General features: G+C 57.3%; 1 protein-coding gene across 11 annotated transcripts in view; it reads left to right on the top strand.

Annotated features, from left to right (window-relative positions):
* The window catches only part of SUN1 (Sad1 and UNC84 domain containing 1), a 41,438-nt gene that overhangs the window by 10,275 nt on the left and 17,740 nt on the right, over positions 1–13,423 (top strand). For 2 of the 11 annotated variants that reach the window (XM_058680385.1, XM_058680384.1), the window contains exons 2-10: positions 1,494–1,589; positions 4,177–4,344; positions 5,733–5,908; positions 6,471–6,497; positions 6,596–6,781; positions 11,527–11,724; positions 12,117–12,200; positions 12,377–12,487; positions 13,289–13,387. In XM_058680385.1, the coding sequence (XP_058536368.1) occupies positions 1,513–1,589; positions 4,177–4,344; positions 5,733–5,908; positions 6,471–6,497; positions 6,596–6,781; positions 11,527–11,724; positions 12,117–12,200; positions 12,377–12,487; positions 13,289–13,387 (1,126 nt within the window). In that variant the 5' untranslated portion in view covers positions 1,494–1,512. Of the gene's footprint in view, positions 1–661; positions 684–1,437; positions 1,590–4,176; positions 4,345–5,732; positions 5,909–6,470; positions 6,498–6,595; positions 6,782–11,526; positions 11,725–12,116; positions 12,201–12,376; positions 12,488–13,288; positions 13,388–13,423 lie in introns of those variants that run through there. The other 9 variants (XM_058680386.1, XM_058680387.1, XM_058680388.1 and 6 more) reach the window with 9 other exon arrangements.

Raw genomic sequence — 13,423 nt, 5'->3', positions numbered from 1 at the left:
TACAAGCACTGGCATTCCATAGAGGCACAGGTTGGTGTCCTGGCTGTCCCACTTTCCACCCAGCTCCCTGCTTGTGGCCTGGGGAAGCAGTAGAGCATGGCCCAGACCTTGGGACCCTGCACCCACATGGGAAAGCTGGAAGAAGCTCCTGGATTCAAATCAGCTCCGGATTCAAATCAGCTCAGCTCCAGCCACTGGGGCCACTTGGGGAGTGAACCAGCGGATGGCAGACAGTTTGCTTTCTCGATCTGCCTTTCAAGTAGAAACAAACATCTTCTAAGAAAAAAGGTGTACGTATGAATTTGGAGGACAGAGTTGGAGATCAAGAGAAGTGGTGCCTGTTGGATCGCGCCCCAGATGGCCCCACACCTGAGGGTGGGGCCGAGGATGGCCCTTCTCGGCTGTGCTTGGTAGGTGTCTAGGCATTCTGGCCTGGACTCTGAGTGTGTTAGCAGTGCCAGGGTGTACTGACCCAGGGAGGGAGGGTGCCTTTGGAGCAAAGCGTGTGAGATGAGAGGGTCACGGGCATTAGCGGTGGTGCTCAGCCTGGTGTCTGCATGCTTGGGAGTGGTTACTAAACTGGAGTGTGGCCAGCGAGCATTATGACACGGCCACAATGTGGCTGCATTCCATAGTGACAATGTGAGCTGGCCGGCCCGCAACCCTGAGCTGGAGACGTTCGAGTGTGTTAGCAAGCAAGCCATTGGGCCTTGGGCGTCCCAGTCCAGATTTAAGGGTTGAGTTGAGCAGATGGGGCAGGTCGGGGCAGTTACACAGGTATTAAACATTGCGTGGGTTAAACAGCCGTAGCTGATTTTGTTTGCAAAGTGGCAGCTTATGCTTGGTGAGTGAGTTCTGGCTGGCTGGAGCACCAGGGACCCAGAACAGACCTGAAGTGTTGTAGAATGTTATCCCAATCCCAAACCCAGGAGCTTTGTGGAGTGTGTGGAGCAGTCAAGTTTCCTATGTAATCTGTGGTCAGTCCTTGACTTCAGTAGGTGTGTGGCCTGTTACCAGGTGATGGGACTCGGGCTTGTGTGGTTTGCGACAGAGCCCAGTTGTGTGTCCATAAATACCGTTGCCCAAGGCGCTCTTTATTTTTAGTCTTATCTCGTAGAGTTTGAACAACAGGTTATGATGCGTATTACTACTATGAGGACTTTGTTTCTTTAATTTGGGGTGTGTGCATGAATATTTTTAGCGAATCATTCCAGTTCCACAGACGTCTCGATGACAACCAGAGAAACAAGGCCAGCACTTGGATGTCGGAGCTGATCTGTGTCCCTGGGGAGGGAGCAGAGGGCGGCTCCTGGGCCGTGTCCGGTTCCGGCCATTGCAGGCAGCGCCTCCTTGAGGTGGCTCCTGTACTTAGTGCTCCTGGGAAGGGTTCCAGGTTGGCTTCTGGATCCTCGGCAGGTGCCGCTCTGCTTATGGCCCTGGCGATAAGCGTGCTGCTGAGGTCCCTGAAGGCCTGTTCCCGTCTCCACCTGCAGCATGAGCTGAGGCGAGGACATGGACTTCTCCCGGCTGCACCTCTACAGCCCTCCGCAGTGTGTGCCAGACAACACGGGCTACACCTACGCGCTCAGGTGAGTCGGGGCAGGCCACGCTCTAGGACTGTCAGGTAGCTTGGGGCGGGCCACGGCTCTGGGACTCACGGGGAGTTGGGGGGCGTTGGGAAGGCTCTGTGTTTCCCTGGTAATGCCGGTGAGTCATCAAGACGGCCTCAGAGCCCTCCCAGGCGCGGGGTCTCCTGCACGACTGTGGTGATCGGTATACACAGCCTGGAGAGTTCTGTGTCCAGCGGCCTGCTGCAGCAGCGTGGTGGTGGGGCTCCCACTGCCCTCAGCTGCCCAGGACCTGGTTGTGTTCAGCCCCTAAGGTTTGAGTCCTAGAAATTGCTGACCTGCCCTGCTGGCCTGTAGTTGAGCTGCCTGGGACACACAGAGCCATGGCCGTGGTGCAGTGCCAGGTGACCCAGCATGTGTCAGAGGTGGCGGTGGCTGCTTCCCGCTATTCTGCCTTGGGCCTGGCCCAGATCCCACTGTTGTGAGTCGCCGAGCAGGCAGTCTCTGTTACATTTTCAAAGGAACAAGTAAGTCTAAGGGTCTTTTTTAAAAAGTGAGGAACAGGAGTTAGGTAACTTCTGGGTTAGTATCACCTCATTGGCTAGAGTTTGGTAGCTAGGCCTGACAGATGTTGAAGGTTCATGGGTGTGTACCTGAGGGGGTGGGGGCTCTAGCAGGTGGGTGTGGCAGGGCCGGGGCTCTAGCAGGTAGGGTGTGGCTGAGGGGGTGGGGGCTCTAACAGGTGGGGTGTGGCTGAGGGGTTGGGGGCTCTAGCATGTGGGGTGTGGCTGAGGGGTTGGGGGCTCTAGCAGGTGGGCTGTGGCTGAGGGGTTGGGGGCTCTAACAGGTGGGGTGTGGCTGGGGGGTTGGGGGCTCTAACAGGTGGGGTGTGGCTGAGGGGTTGGGGGCTCTGGCAGGTGGGGTGTGGCTGAGGGGTTGGGGGCTCTAACAGGTGGGGTGTGGCTGAGGGGTTGGGGGCTCTGGCAGGTGGGGTGTGGCTGAGGGGGTGGGGCTCTGGCAGGTGGGGTGTGGCTGAGGGGGTGGGGCTCTGGCAGGGGTGTGGCTGAGGGGGGCGGGGCTCTGGCAGGTGGGATGTGGCTGAGGGGGTGGGGCTCTGGCAGGTGGGGTGTGGCTGAGGGGGTGGGGCTCTGGCAGGTGGGGTGTGGCTGAGGGGGTGGGGCTCTGGCAGGGGTGTGGCTGGGGGGCGGGGCTCTGGCGGGTGGGGTGTGGCTGAGGGGTGTGGGCTCTGGCAGGTGGGGCTGTGAGTGCAAGCTCAGGACCATAGGATGAATTCTAAGGGAATATAAGGCGGAGTAATGGTGACAGATTATCTTGGCTCTGCTTGTTAGCAAAGTGCCTCTTCACGACACCTGTGCAGTCTGGCCTTGGAAGGTTTTTGAAGCGAGGCTGTGTCGCCCTTGCTGTAAAAGCAGTGTGGTTCTCGGGCCCCTGGTTGCTTCAGAAGGCCGGAGCAGCTCTGGCCCGGCTGTTCCCCTTCCATGCTGGTGAGCCTGCAGTCATGTTCTCATGCCCAGCCTCCACCCTGCCGAGGCTGCCTTGGCAGCACTTCCAGCTGGCCCAGGGCAGGCGAGTGAGACCCGGGGAGGGCAGGGCAGAGGCCCCCCGGCTGGGGTTATGCTGGCTAGCTTGGAGTCTGCACTGTTTTAGGGCGATGGGAGCCAGAGGTGTGGCTGTGGAGCTTGGTTCAGAAGATGGTGCTGGACAGAGGGGTGGGGCCTTCCAGGAGGAAGGAGTGAGGTGAGCCTTCCCGCCAGGGGCACGGCCTGGAGCACTGGGTCCTCCAGAAGGGCTGAGTCAGCACAGGGCCTGGAGCTGCAGCCAGACTGGGCCCTGGAACACTGGAACAGGCCCTGAGGCAGAACAAGGTGTCACGGGGTGGAGGGCCGATGGCTGGCAGGCAGGGAGGCTTAGTCCAGCACACAGATCTGGCTTTGGGACCCCCTGCCAAGAGCTGGAGGGAAGGGTGAGCGTGGCAAGCTAGGGCAGTGATGAGGCGTGGACCTGGGGGGCCTCGTGGTGAGGCTCTGTGCTTCTGCATGGCTGAAGGCTTCATAGGTGAGCAGGAAGAGGAGGGCCCGAGTGTTTCACTTAGCAGGGCGTGGTGGCCCTCTCTGACCGCGGCCAGGATGGCTGCCTTCCATCTCGTGCTATAGCAGCTGCTCTGAAGGGCAATGCCTAGATGGGGACAGCACAAAGATGAGCCAAGAGCAGTACCTGTGTAGGGCTGGCACTGTGCCACAGGTGCCACCTATGGTGCCCACATCTCATATCAGTGCCCATCTCTGCCCCTGTTGATGCGTCCCTGGGCGGGCTTGGGTCACCCTGTGGCAGCCCGGCTGCTGTGACCCTCTGGGGAGTGAGCCCTTCCATCTCCTGCCTCATGTTCCTGTGGGTCTTCATGGACTTCGTGTCCTGCAGCAGTTCTGAGTGAGGGACAGGGACAGCTGGAGCAGGTGTAGTGGGACGGGCTGGACAGGGTCACTCGCCTCCTTCCAGGCTCTGTCCACAGCATGGCTGCTCTGCAGGCTGACCGAGGGGCTGTGGGAGCCGGGAGCGCTGCTTCCCTCTGACAGCTGCGTCCTTACAGCTCCAGCTATTCCTCTGATGCTCTGGACTTCGAAACACAGCACCGGTTGGATCCCGTGTTTGATTCCCCCAGGATGTCCCGCCGTAGTTTGCGCCTGGTCAGGACGACCTACTCCACAGGGGACAGCCAGGCGGGCGACGCGCAGCCCGCCCAGGACGGAGTACCCAGGTGAGCCCCGCCCAGCTCTGGCTTGCTGTGGCAAAACTGATGTAAAACCTTGCTGTCTGAATTCCAGATTGTGTGCACACACACAGGTACACCCCGCAGTCACGCACACCACAGTCACGCACACAGGTCCACCCCACCCTACACACACAGTCCACCCCGCAGTCACGCACACCACAGTCACGCACACAGGTCCACCCCATAGTAACGCACACAAGTCCACCCCACCCTACACACACAGATCCACCCTGCAGTCACAGGCCGGCAGCCTGCACCAAAGGCTTCACGTGTGTGGCGGTTGAGATTTTTTGATAGCTTGGCCATCTGTATCAAGAAGCAGCAAAAATTGAGGGAGTTTAACATTTGAAAAGGAGGTTTCTGGGGGTGCTGCAGTGGCAAACCAGGCTAATCCTCTGCCTGCAGTGTCTGTTCAAGTCCTGGCTGCTCACTTCCAATTCAGCTTCCTAGTTACAGCCTGAGAAAGAAGAGGATGGCCCAAGTCCTTGGGCCTCTGCACTCACATGGGAGACAAGAGGGGGCTCCTGCCTTCAAATGGGCTCACTTGGCTGTTTTGGGCCTGTGGGGAGTGAACCAGAAGGTGGAAGATCTTTGTCTCTCTGTCCTTTTCTCTGAAGCCCAGGGCCAGCCCTGCCTGGTGACCTGGCCCTGCCACTCCCAGATGCTCGAGCAGGGGCTGAGTCTGTTTCTCTACTCCTTAACTTGATGCTCAGTTTGCTCAATTATAAAATGCGTATTTTTTTTTCTTTTTCTTATTTGAAAGGCAGAGTTACAGAGAAGTCAAGAGAGAGATTCCTTCCATTCCCCACATGGCTGCATTGGCTGGGACTGGGCCTGTTGGAAGGCGTGAACTTCCTCTGGGTCTGTCATGTGGGTGCAGGGTCGCAGGCACATGGGCTGTATTCCACTGCTTTCCCAGGTCATTAGCAGGGAGCTGGATCAGAAAAGGGGTAGCTGGGTATTGAATTGGTGCCTACATGGACCCTGGCGTCACCAGCTGCAGCTTACCCGCTGCACCCCTGCCCCCAGGCTTGTTCGGACTGTCGTGTCAGACAGGACCCTAGATCTCCACTGGCGCCACATGTCTCGCTGCTGGGCTTCGCCGGGGCACGTCCATGTCTGTGGGTGCAAGCCTTTTGTTTTGGTCACTTTTACTTGTGGTCTGTTGTACGTCTTTGCTCAGAATCAGTAGAAGCCTGCGTTATTTTGTGTTGGTGGTTTTAGAAGGAGCCTCTAAACCCCAGCTTAAAACTCTTTTGGATTGGTTCATAGCAGCAGAATGCACTAGAAAATGGCTGGCCTTAAAATGCTGTGTGTGTTTTCAGAGCTCTGTGCTGGGAATTCTGAGAGCTTGCTCCTTCTCTCCTTTGCAGAACACTAAGGCAGCGCAGAAGTGCAGGCAAAGCTGCTCCTAGTGTGAGCCCCGCGTTCCGGAGAGCTGCAACCAGCCAGGGCGGCTCTCGCAGTGCGCGGGCTGCTGTGGCCCTGCAGGCGCATGTGTTGGATGAGTCCTTGATCCGTGAGCAGACCGAGGTGAACCACTTCTGGGGTGAGTGCCTGGGAGGTGTGCAGGGCCCATGCACCTCGGTGTGGGGAGGGTGGCTACTGCCTGGGTTCTGCACCTGGGTCCTAAGGCTTCTCTGCAGGCACCTGAAGGGTGCTTCCTTGCTGCCCTGGCCAGCCGTGGCCAGCTGTGCCCAAGTGGGGTATGGGTGGTGTAGTGCTGGGGTGGGACGCTGCAGCTGCTGGGTGTTCCAGAAGACCCTCTGTATCCTGAGCCACGAGGGAGGGGTGCACTCCCTGCCCCAAGGCCATGACCATACCCTGGGCTTTGCACAGGGTCCAGCTGGCTGAGGAGGCAGGCCTCTGGCCGTCCTTGGCAGGTGAAAGGCCCTGGTCACTTTAGAGGCTGCTCTGTTGCTTAGCCTGTGAGGCTGTCTCCCTGCCCACAGCGGGCAGGCTGTGAGGAGGCAGGCCTCTCTCCGTGACCCTCGGGTGTGCAGCCCTGTGATGCAGGAGCAGTGTGCCTGCAGCTGGGCACACTTTGGCCCCCTTGGTCTGTGCGGCCTCTGTTACCAAGCTTGGCAGCGCAACTGTGGTTTCTCTCGCAGGTCTTGACGATGATGGTGACAGTAAAGGTAATTGCTTTGGGCTTTTCTTCCTCACACATTTCACAAGTTCCAGCTGCACACTGTCGGGTTGTGTTCAAGATTGGGTCTATTTTCTGACAATGTAGGTGGAGGCAAAGCGGCCATTCAGGGAAACGGAGCCCTAGCAGTGGAGGCTGCCGAAGCCACTGGGCACAATGGATACACCTGCAGCAGCTGCCGCCTGCTCTCAGAGCGCAGGGACACCCTGACCGCGCAGCCCACGGCCCACACGCTGGCCTCGAGGGTCTATTCCCGTGACAGGATGCAGAAGCGTAAGTGTGCACTGTCCTCAGACGAGGACACTCACCAGAAAACAGCCTCCCGTTGTCCCCTTTCCACACCACACTTACATAGTATTACTGTGCTGAGCAGTGTTTGAAATTGTGTAAACTTGTGTTTAATTAAGGAGCCAAAGAACGTTCTTGTACATAAAGCCGTGCAGACACCTGAGAGCTGTGTGGGGTCTGGTTACCCTCAGGGTGGCTTGTCAGTGCTGCCAAGGTGCTGGCACTTACAGAGGGCACTGATGGCAGCGCCCGTGCCTGTGGGGGATGCTTGTGTCTTCCTGGTCACGGCGGGACTATAGACGGTGCCAGTGTGCTCAGCAGGGAGCGTGTGTTCTGTAGCAGTGATGGGAGCGCTTCAGATGGTACTCGGATCTGGGAGGGCTGTTTGGAGCCCTGTTTTGTCTGGGTCATCAGTGGCTGTTGCAGGGACCCTCCCAGTGGCCTTGAGAGCCCTGGCTACAGATGTTGGTGCTGAGGGGCTACGGGGAGGCTGTGCAGGTACTAGGCGATGCCACAGACCCCTCGTCCTTCTGACTGGTCTTGGGGAGCATCCTGGAGCCTGAGCTTGGCCCCTAACAGCATGCCTGGGGGTACGGTTGGTGTGCCTGTGGGGGGACAGTGGAGAGTGACCCAGGACCAAGAAGGAAGTCCTATTTACCTTTATTGGAAAGGCAGATATACAGAGAGGAGAAAAGAGAGGAAGATCTTCCGTCCGATCACTCACTCCCCAAGCGGTCGCAATGCCTGGAGCTGAGCCAATCTTAAGCCAGGAGGCAGGAGCTTCTTCCGGATCTCCCACGTGGGTGCAGGGTGGACCGTCCTCGACTGCTTTCCCAGGCCACAAGCAGGGAGCTGGATGGGAAGAAGGGTGATTGGGATTAAAACTCCATGTGGGATCCTGGGTGTGTAAAGGGAGGGCTTTAGCCACTGGCTACTTGCTGGGTCTTGCTATGGTGCCGTTGTAAGGGGAGAGGAGGGATGCAGGATCAGAACGCCATGGGGCCGTCCTTCCTGAGGGGAGAGGAGGGATGCAGGATCAGAACGCCATGGGGCTGTTCTTCCTGAGGGGAGAGGAGGGATGCAGGATCAGAACGCCATGGGGCCGTCCTTCCTGAGGGGAGAGGAGGGATGAGGGTGAGGGATCAGAATGCCATGGGGCTGTTCTTCCTGAGGGGAGAGGAGGGATGAGGGATCAAGACAGCCATGCAGCATTTTCTGCCACACGCTGAGTGTTGCATCTTAAATTTTCACTCCTGGTTGCAAGTGAGCCAACAGGTGTAGTGGGTGGGGGCCTTGCACCCTTGACTCCACAGAGCCGGGTGCCCCCTGCTGGTGCTTAGGTGACCTGCACTGTTAGGTTGGGTCCAACACTTTAAAGATTCATTTTATTTATCTGAATGGCAGAATTGGAGAACAAGGGGGTGCTCTTGGCATCCTGTTGCACCCCACAAAAGGCGAGAGTGGTTGGGGCTGGGGTTTCTGGGTCTCCCATGTGAGTACCACTGCCTTTCCCAGGTCATTAGCAGGAAGCAGGGTTGGAAGTAGAGCAGCCTAAAGTGGAACAGGCACCCATATGAAATGCTGGCTTTGCAGGTGGCAGCTTAACCTGCTGGACCGCACAGCAGCACTGAGTCCCTCAAGAGCCCACTGCTGAGGGTGCTCAGGCTGCACCTGCAGTGGTCTATGCGCGTTCTTGCTGTTGGCCGTAACAATCTCCCCTGTGTCCCAGGCTCATGGGGCTCGGCACCCAGCCTGTTCCATGAGGCCAAGTTGTGTTGGGCTGGTGTAAGCTGTGTGTGAGCAGAAGCCACGGGGTTCATCGCTCTGTCACACCACTGTGTGGAGAACCAGTGCCAGCTCACTCCCCATGGAGTGTGGCTGCCTGTGATGGCATGCAGGAGGAGGCAGGGGCTGCCGCTGCTGGCGTGTTGTGTGCTGGAGGTTAGAGTGCATGGGCTGTGCGTGGCTGGGTTTGCTGGAGCAGAAAATAGCCTGCCCGTCATGTGTTGCTTGTCTGCATCTTCTTGTCCAGTGTGTGGTGTACACAGAAGAAACTGCTGGTGTTGGGCAGCATGGGGAGTGTCCCAGGGCTGCGGGGCTCTGCCAGGTGCCCTGTGTACCTATGTCTGAGGGACAGGGGCATGGGGAGTGTCCCAGGGTTGCGGGGCTCTGCCAGGTGCCCTGTGTACCTGTGTCTGAGGGACAGGGGCATGGGGAGTGTCCCAGGGCTGCGGGGCTCTGCAGGTGCCCTGTGTACCTGTGTCTGAGGGACAGGGGCATGGGGAGTGTCCCAGGGCTGCGGGGCTCTGCAGGTGCCCTGTGTACCTATGTTTGAGGGACAGGTTACATTGTTACATTTGTGGTTTCAGAATGAACACTGGGGCTTCCTTTGTCCACCCGAGAGCTGGTCTTTGCACATTTGTGTGCTAGTGCAATCCTTTCTTTTCTTTTAAGGTTTATTATTTTTTTTTTTTTTTTTTTTTTTTTTTTATTTTTATTACAAAGTCAGATATACTGAGAGGAGGAGAGACAGAGAGGAAGTGGAGCTGCCGGGATTAGAACCAGCGGCCACATGGGATCAAGGCGAGGACCTTAGCCACTAGGCCACGCTGCCGAGCCCAAGGTTTATTATTATTTAAAGGCTGGTTTTACAGAGAAGGACAGACAGAGAGAAGGTCTTTCCTCTGTTGGTTCTCTTCCCAGTGGCCACAACAGCCAGAGCTAGGCCAGTTCAAAGCCCCGCGTCACAAGCTTCTCCACCTGGTCCAGGGCCTCAGGCACTTGATCTGTCCTCCACTGCTTTCCCCGGTCATAAGCAGAGAGCTGGATTGTAAGTGGAGCAGATGGGACACGACCTGGTGCCCGCATGGGATGCTGGTGCCACGGGGCAGAGGATTAACCTGCTGTAACATGGCACCGGCCCCAAAGCTTTCTTTTTCTTTTTCTTTTTTTTTTAAATTTATTTTTATTGCAAACTCAGATATGCAGAGAGGAGAGAGACAGAGAGGAAGATCTTCCATCGATGATTCACTCCCCAAGTGACCACATCAGCCAGAGCTGAGCTGATCTGAAGCCAGGAGCCAGAAGCTCTTCCGGGTCTCCCACATGGGTGCAGGGACCCAAGGCTTTGGTCTGTCCTCGACTGCTTTCCCAGGCCACAAGCAGGGAGCTGGATGGGAAGTGGAGCTGCCGGGATTAGAACCGGTGCCCATATGGGATCCCGGCGTGTTCAAGGCGATGACTTTAGCCGCTAGGCCACACCGCCGGGCCCCAAAGCTTCCTTTGCTAGACAGGCTGTAGGTGGAGCAGCCCGAGTGTCCCTGTGTAGTTCCTGCCTGCAGCCTCTTTGCTGCCGTCAGCTACAGGAGGGTCTCCTCGCCTTGTACTATGAGCAGTGCTTTTTGTTTTGTTTTGTTTCGTTTTAGACTTACTTATTTTTATTATAAAGGCAGATTTACACAGAGAAAGATCTTCCATCCACTGGTTCACTCCCCAAATTGGCCATCTTGGCCAGAACTGAGCCAGTCTAAAGCCAGGGGCCAAGAGCCTCCTCCGGGTCAGCCACGTGGGTGCAGGGTCCCAAGGCTTTGGGCCGTCCTGCTCTGCTTTCTCAGGCCACCAGCAGGGAGCTGGATGGGAAGTGGAGCAGCCAGGACATGAACTGCTGTTCATATGGGATCCCAGTGCGTGCAAGGTGAGGATTCAGCCGTTGTGCCCACCTCTGGAAGATCTTAATGTGGCTTTTTCTGAATCTTGCCAGCCTGATGGTGAGAAAGGAAATTACCCATCAGACTGCCGTGAGTTACCACTGCATGGTGGTAGTTGAAGATTTATTCATTTATTTGGAGTGCAGAGTAACAGGGAAAGGAAGAGAAAAATCTTTGATCTAATGGCTGGGAATCAAAGGCCAAACCTTTGATCCAGAGGGCTGGGTCAGGCCCGAACAGGGGCCAGGGACGTCACCCAGGTCTCCCGGGGTGTGCATGTAGGGCGGGGAGGTGCAGGAGCCAGGGACGTCACCCAGGTCTCCCCGGGTGTGCGTGTAAGGCGGGGAGGTGCAGGAGCCAGGGGCTTGGATTATCTGCTGTTGCTTTCCCAATTGCAGCAGCCGGGACTTGAACTGGCTGCGTGTTGGATGCCAGTGTTGACGGAAGCAGCTCAACCTGCTCTCTGGGTCAGCTGCTGCATTGCCTCTTGATGACACTGTGCTTTGTCGCAGTCTCCACACAGTTTACTCTGCAGTGTTGGCCACACGGGTCCTGGGTCCTGGGCTTTGCCCACTGCCTGTCCCAGGCTGACCGGCTCTCTGGCTGGGGGAGGGTGGGAAGCCCAAGCCGACTGAGCCCCGGCTGCTCCGCTTCAGGCACGGGGATTTCTGGCAGCCGGGACTGGAAGGGTGTTCGTGGCTGTATTTAGGTTCACAGAGAATGTACCCACTGAGTGAGGGCGGGCGCAGCAGTGTCGGGTGGCGAGTGTCCTGAACTTGGGGGGTGCTGTGGGCCATGCTGCGGTTGTGGGTCTCAGGGATGGCGTGGGGGTCGGGCGCCAGCAGCAGCTGAGCTGTGGCGTAGGTGGAAGCTGCACTGGCAGCCCCCTGGGCTCTCCGGACCGTCGCTGCCTCTACGGGGCGTCCTGGGTGCTTGTTTCGGGCTGCTGGGTACTGCGCCTGAGTGAGCCCGGGGAGGGTCGCAGGCGCGGGGAGGAATGACGCGTGCTCACGTGTGTCCTAGGCGGTGCGTCTCTCTGCGCGGACAGGCTCTTGGGGCTGGCCACGTGTGCGACGTCGTCTTTGTCAACACTCTTAGTTCAGCTTTTCCAAGTGGTTTTACTGAAGCTCAATTATGAATCTGACAATTTCAAATTGAAAAGTTACGAATCAAAAGATGGTGAATCAGAAAGCTTTAAGTCAAAAAGCTATGAATCAAAAGGTATTTTAATTTTCTTTCCTCCTTTTTTCCACTGAATACTGCTTCCAAGGTGGCGAAAGCCCCATGCTTCTCCTCGCCTGGGCTCTGCTCGCTCCTGTCGCCTCTGCTGCCTCTCCGGGCTGCCCGCCTGCGCCTGCGCGTCCTGGGAGCTTGGGGAGGGTCTCTGTGCAGCTCCGTTTCCTGAGAGGTGACCCCTGCTACAGCGTTACCGTGAACTGTTCAGTTCATTACGCTCAACTTTCAATTTTCCTTATTAGGCCTCTTTAAATCAAAACTAACTTATTTGAATGATGCCTGGACCCATGTGGTTCGGCAGCGTTTGAAGTGGGCCGTCTCCCGGTGGCTGCACGGCGTGCGGGGACGAAGCTAAGCCTCTCTCGTGTGTGTTGCAGCTCATGCCGGTTGCTGTGGGAGCGTGAATGTGACAGAGTGTCTCAGAGTCGATGGCCGCCTCGGGGGCCGTGGCGAGTCTCTGTGTAAGTATGGCTTCTCTGTGCCTGCCGAGGAGCATTGAGACCGAGAACCGGCGCCCCCCCGCCCCGCTGGGGGCCCGGTGACCACCGTGTGCCATTGGCCTTGGTGTTGGAACTGTGATGTTGTGCTTTGTTTACGTATTAATCTGTGAATTCACTGCTTGTCACCACACCCGCAGGCGATGACTGTAAGAGGAAGCGGCACCTTGAGACACACACAGCCACCCACTCGCAGTCCTCCAGGCCACACGGGCTGGCAGGGACCCTGGGGCACCTCTGTGCCCGTGCAGGTTGTCACCGTCACTCCCTCCCCATGTTGTTTCTTGTTGGGTGTGTGTGCAGGAATCCGCTGAGAGCAGGCAGCATGCTGGCTGTCGTTTAAAACACGGAGCTTGTGTCTTAGCGCGTCCTTGCCAGCTTGTGTAGTGTGAGTGTGTGGACACGTGCAGAGGGCAGCGGAGGCCAGTGGCCCTGGCCTGCGTGCACAGCGCGAGGCCCTGTCTCACTCACCACGTTACCTGCTTACCTCTGTAACTTTCTGGTAAAAGGGACCCTTTTTTTGGCAGCCGTTCTTTGAAAGCTCAGCTATTTTAAGTGTTAATAACATAAATGAATGATTTTTTTAAAATCCCCTTGATCTGTGTATACCATTGCCTTACAACCTCACTAAGATTACTTAGTGGTTCTGGGGCCAATGTACAAATGTCGTAATGACCCGAGGAAGTGCGTCCAGATTTGTGTACGGAGTCATTTCACTCTGCCAAGCTCACTGTGTTGTGTCGTCCAGTGGGGTGGACGCACTGTTCCAGAGTCTGTCGCTCAGAGAGCATCCCTTGTTAGAGCAGTTCTCTTCTGGGGCTGCCCTCGAATGCTGACTGGTGGTCCAGTGTACGTTTTGGTAGCTTCCACCCCCCACCCCGTGGGCTTTAGGTCGGCCTCACACTGGAACAGCTGCCCATGCAGGGAGGTGAGCCCAGCAGGCTTTTCCTGAGGCCTGAAGGAGTCGCTCTGTGAGAAGCGCTGGTGGAGGCATGGGGCGGGGAGGTGTCTCGTGTCTCATGTCTGAGGCCAGCACATCTCCTATGCTGCAGGTCACTTCCTGGTGCAGACACTCCAGAGGGTCTGGGCTGCCGGGTGCCACGTGTCCAGGGCGCTGTGGTCCGTTCTTTGGCTGGCCGCGGTGACTCCAGGTGGTTATTTTAGATTCCTGCGTTTGCTTCTCTCCA

The sequence above is a fragment of the Ochotona princeps genome, chromosome 24, assembly GCF_030435755.1.
Source record: "Ochotona princeps isolate mOchPri1 chromosome 24, mOchPri1.hap1, whole genome shotgun sequence".
NCBI classification, from domain to species: domain Eukaryota; kingdom Metazoa; phylum Chordata; class Mammalia; order Lagomorpha; family Ochotonidae; genus Ochotona; species Ochotona princeps.
This window is presented reverse-complemented; position numbering and strand designations above follow the sequence as displayed.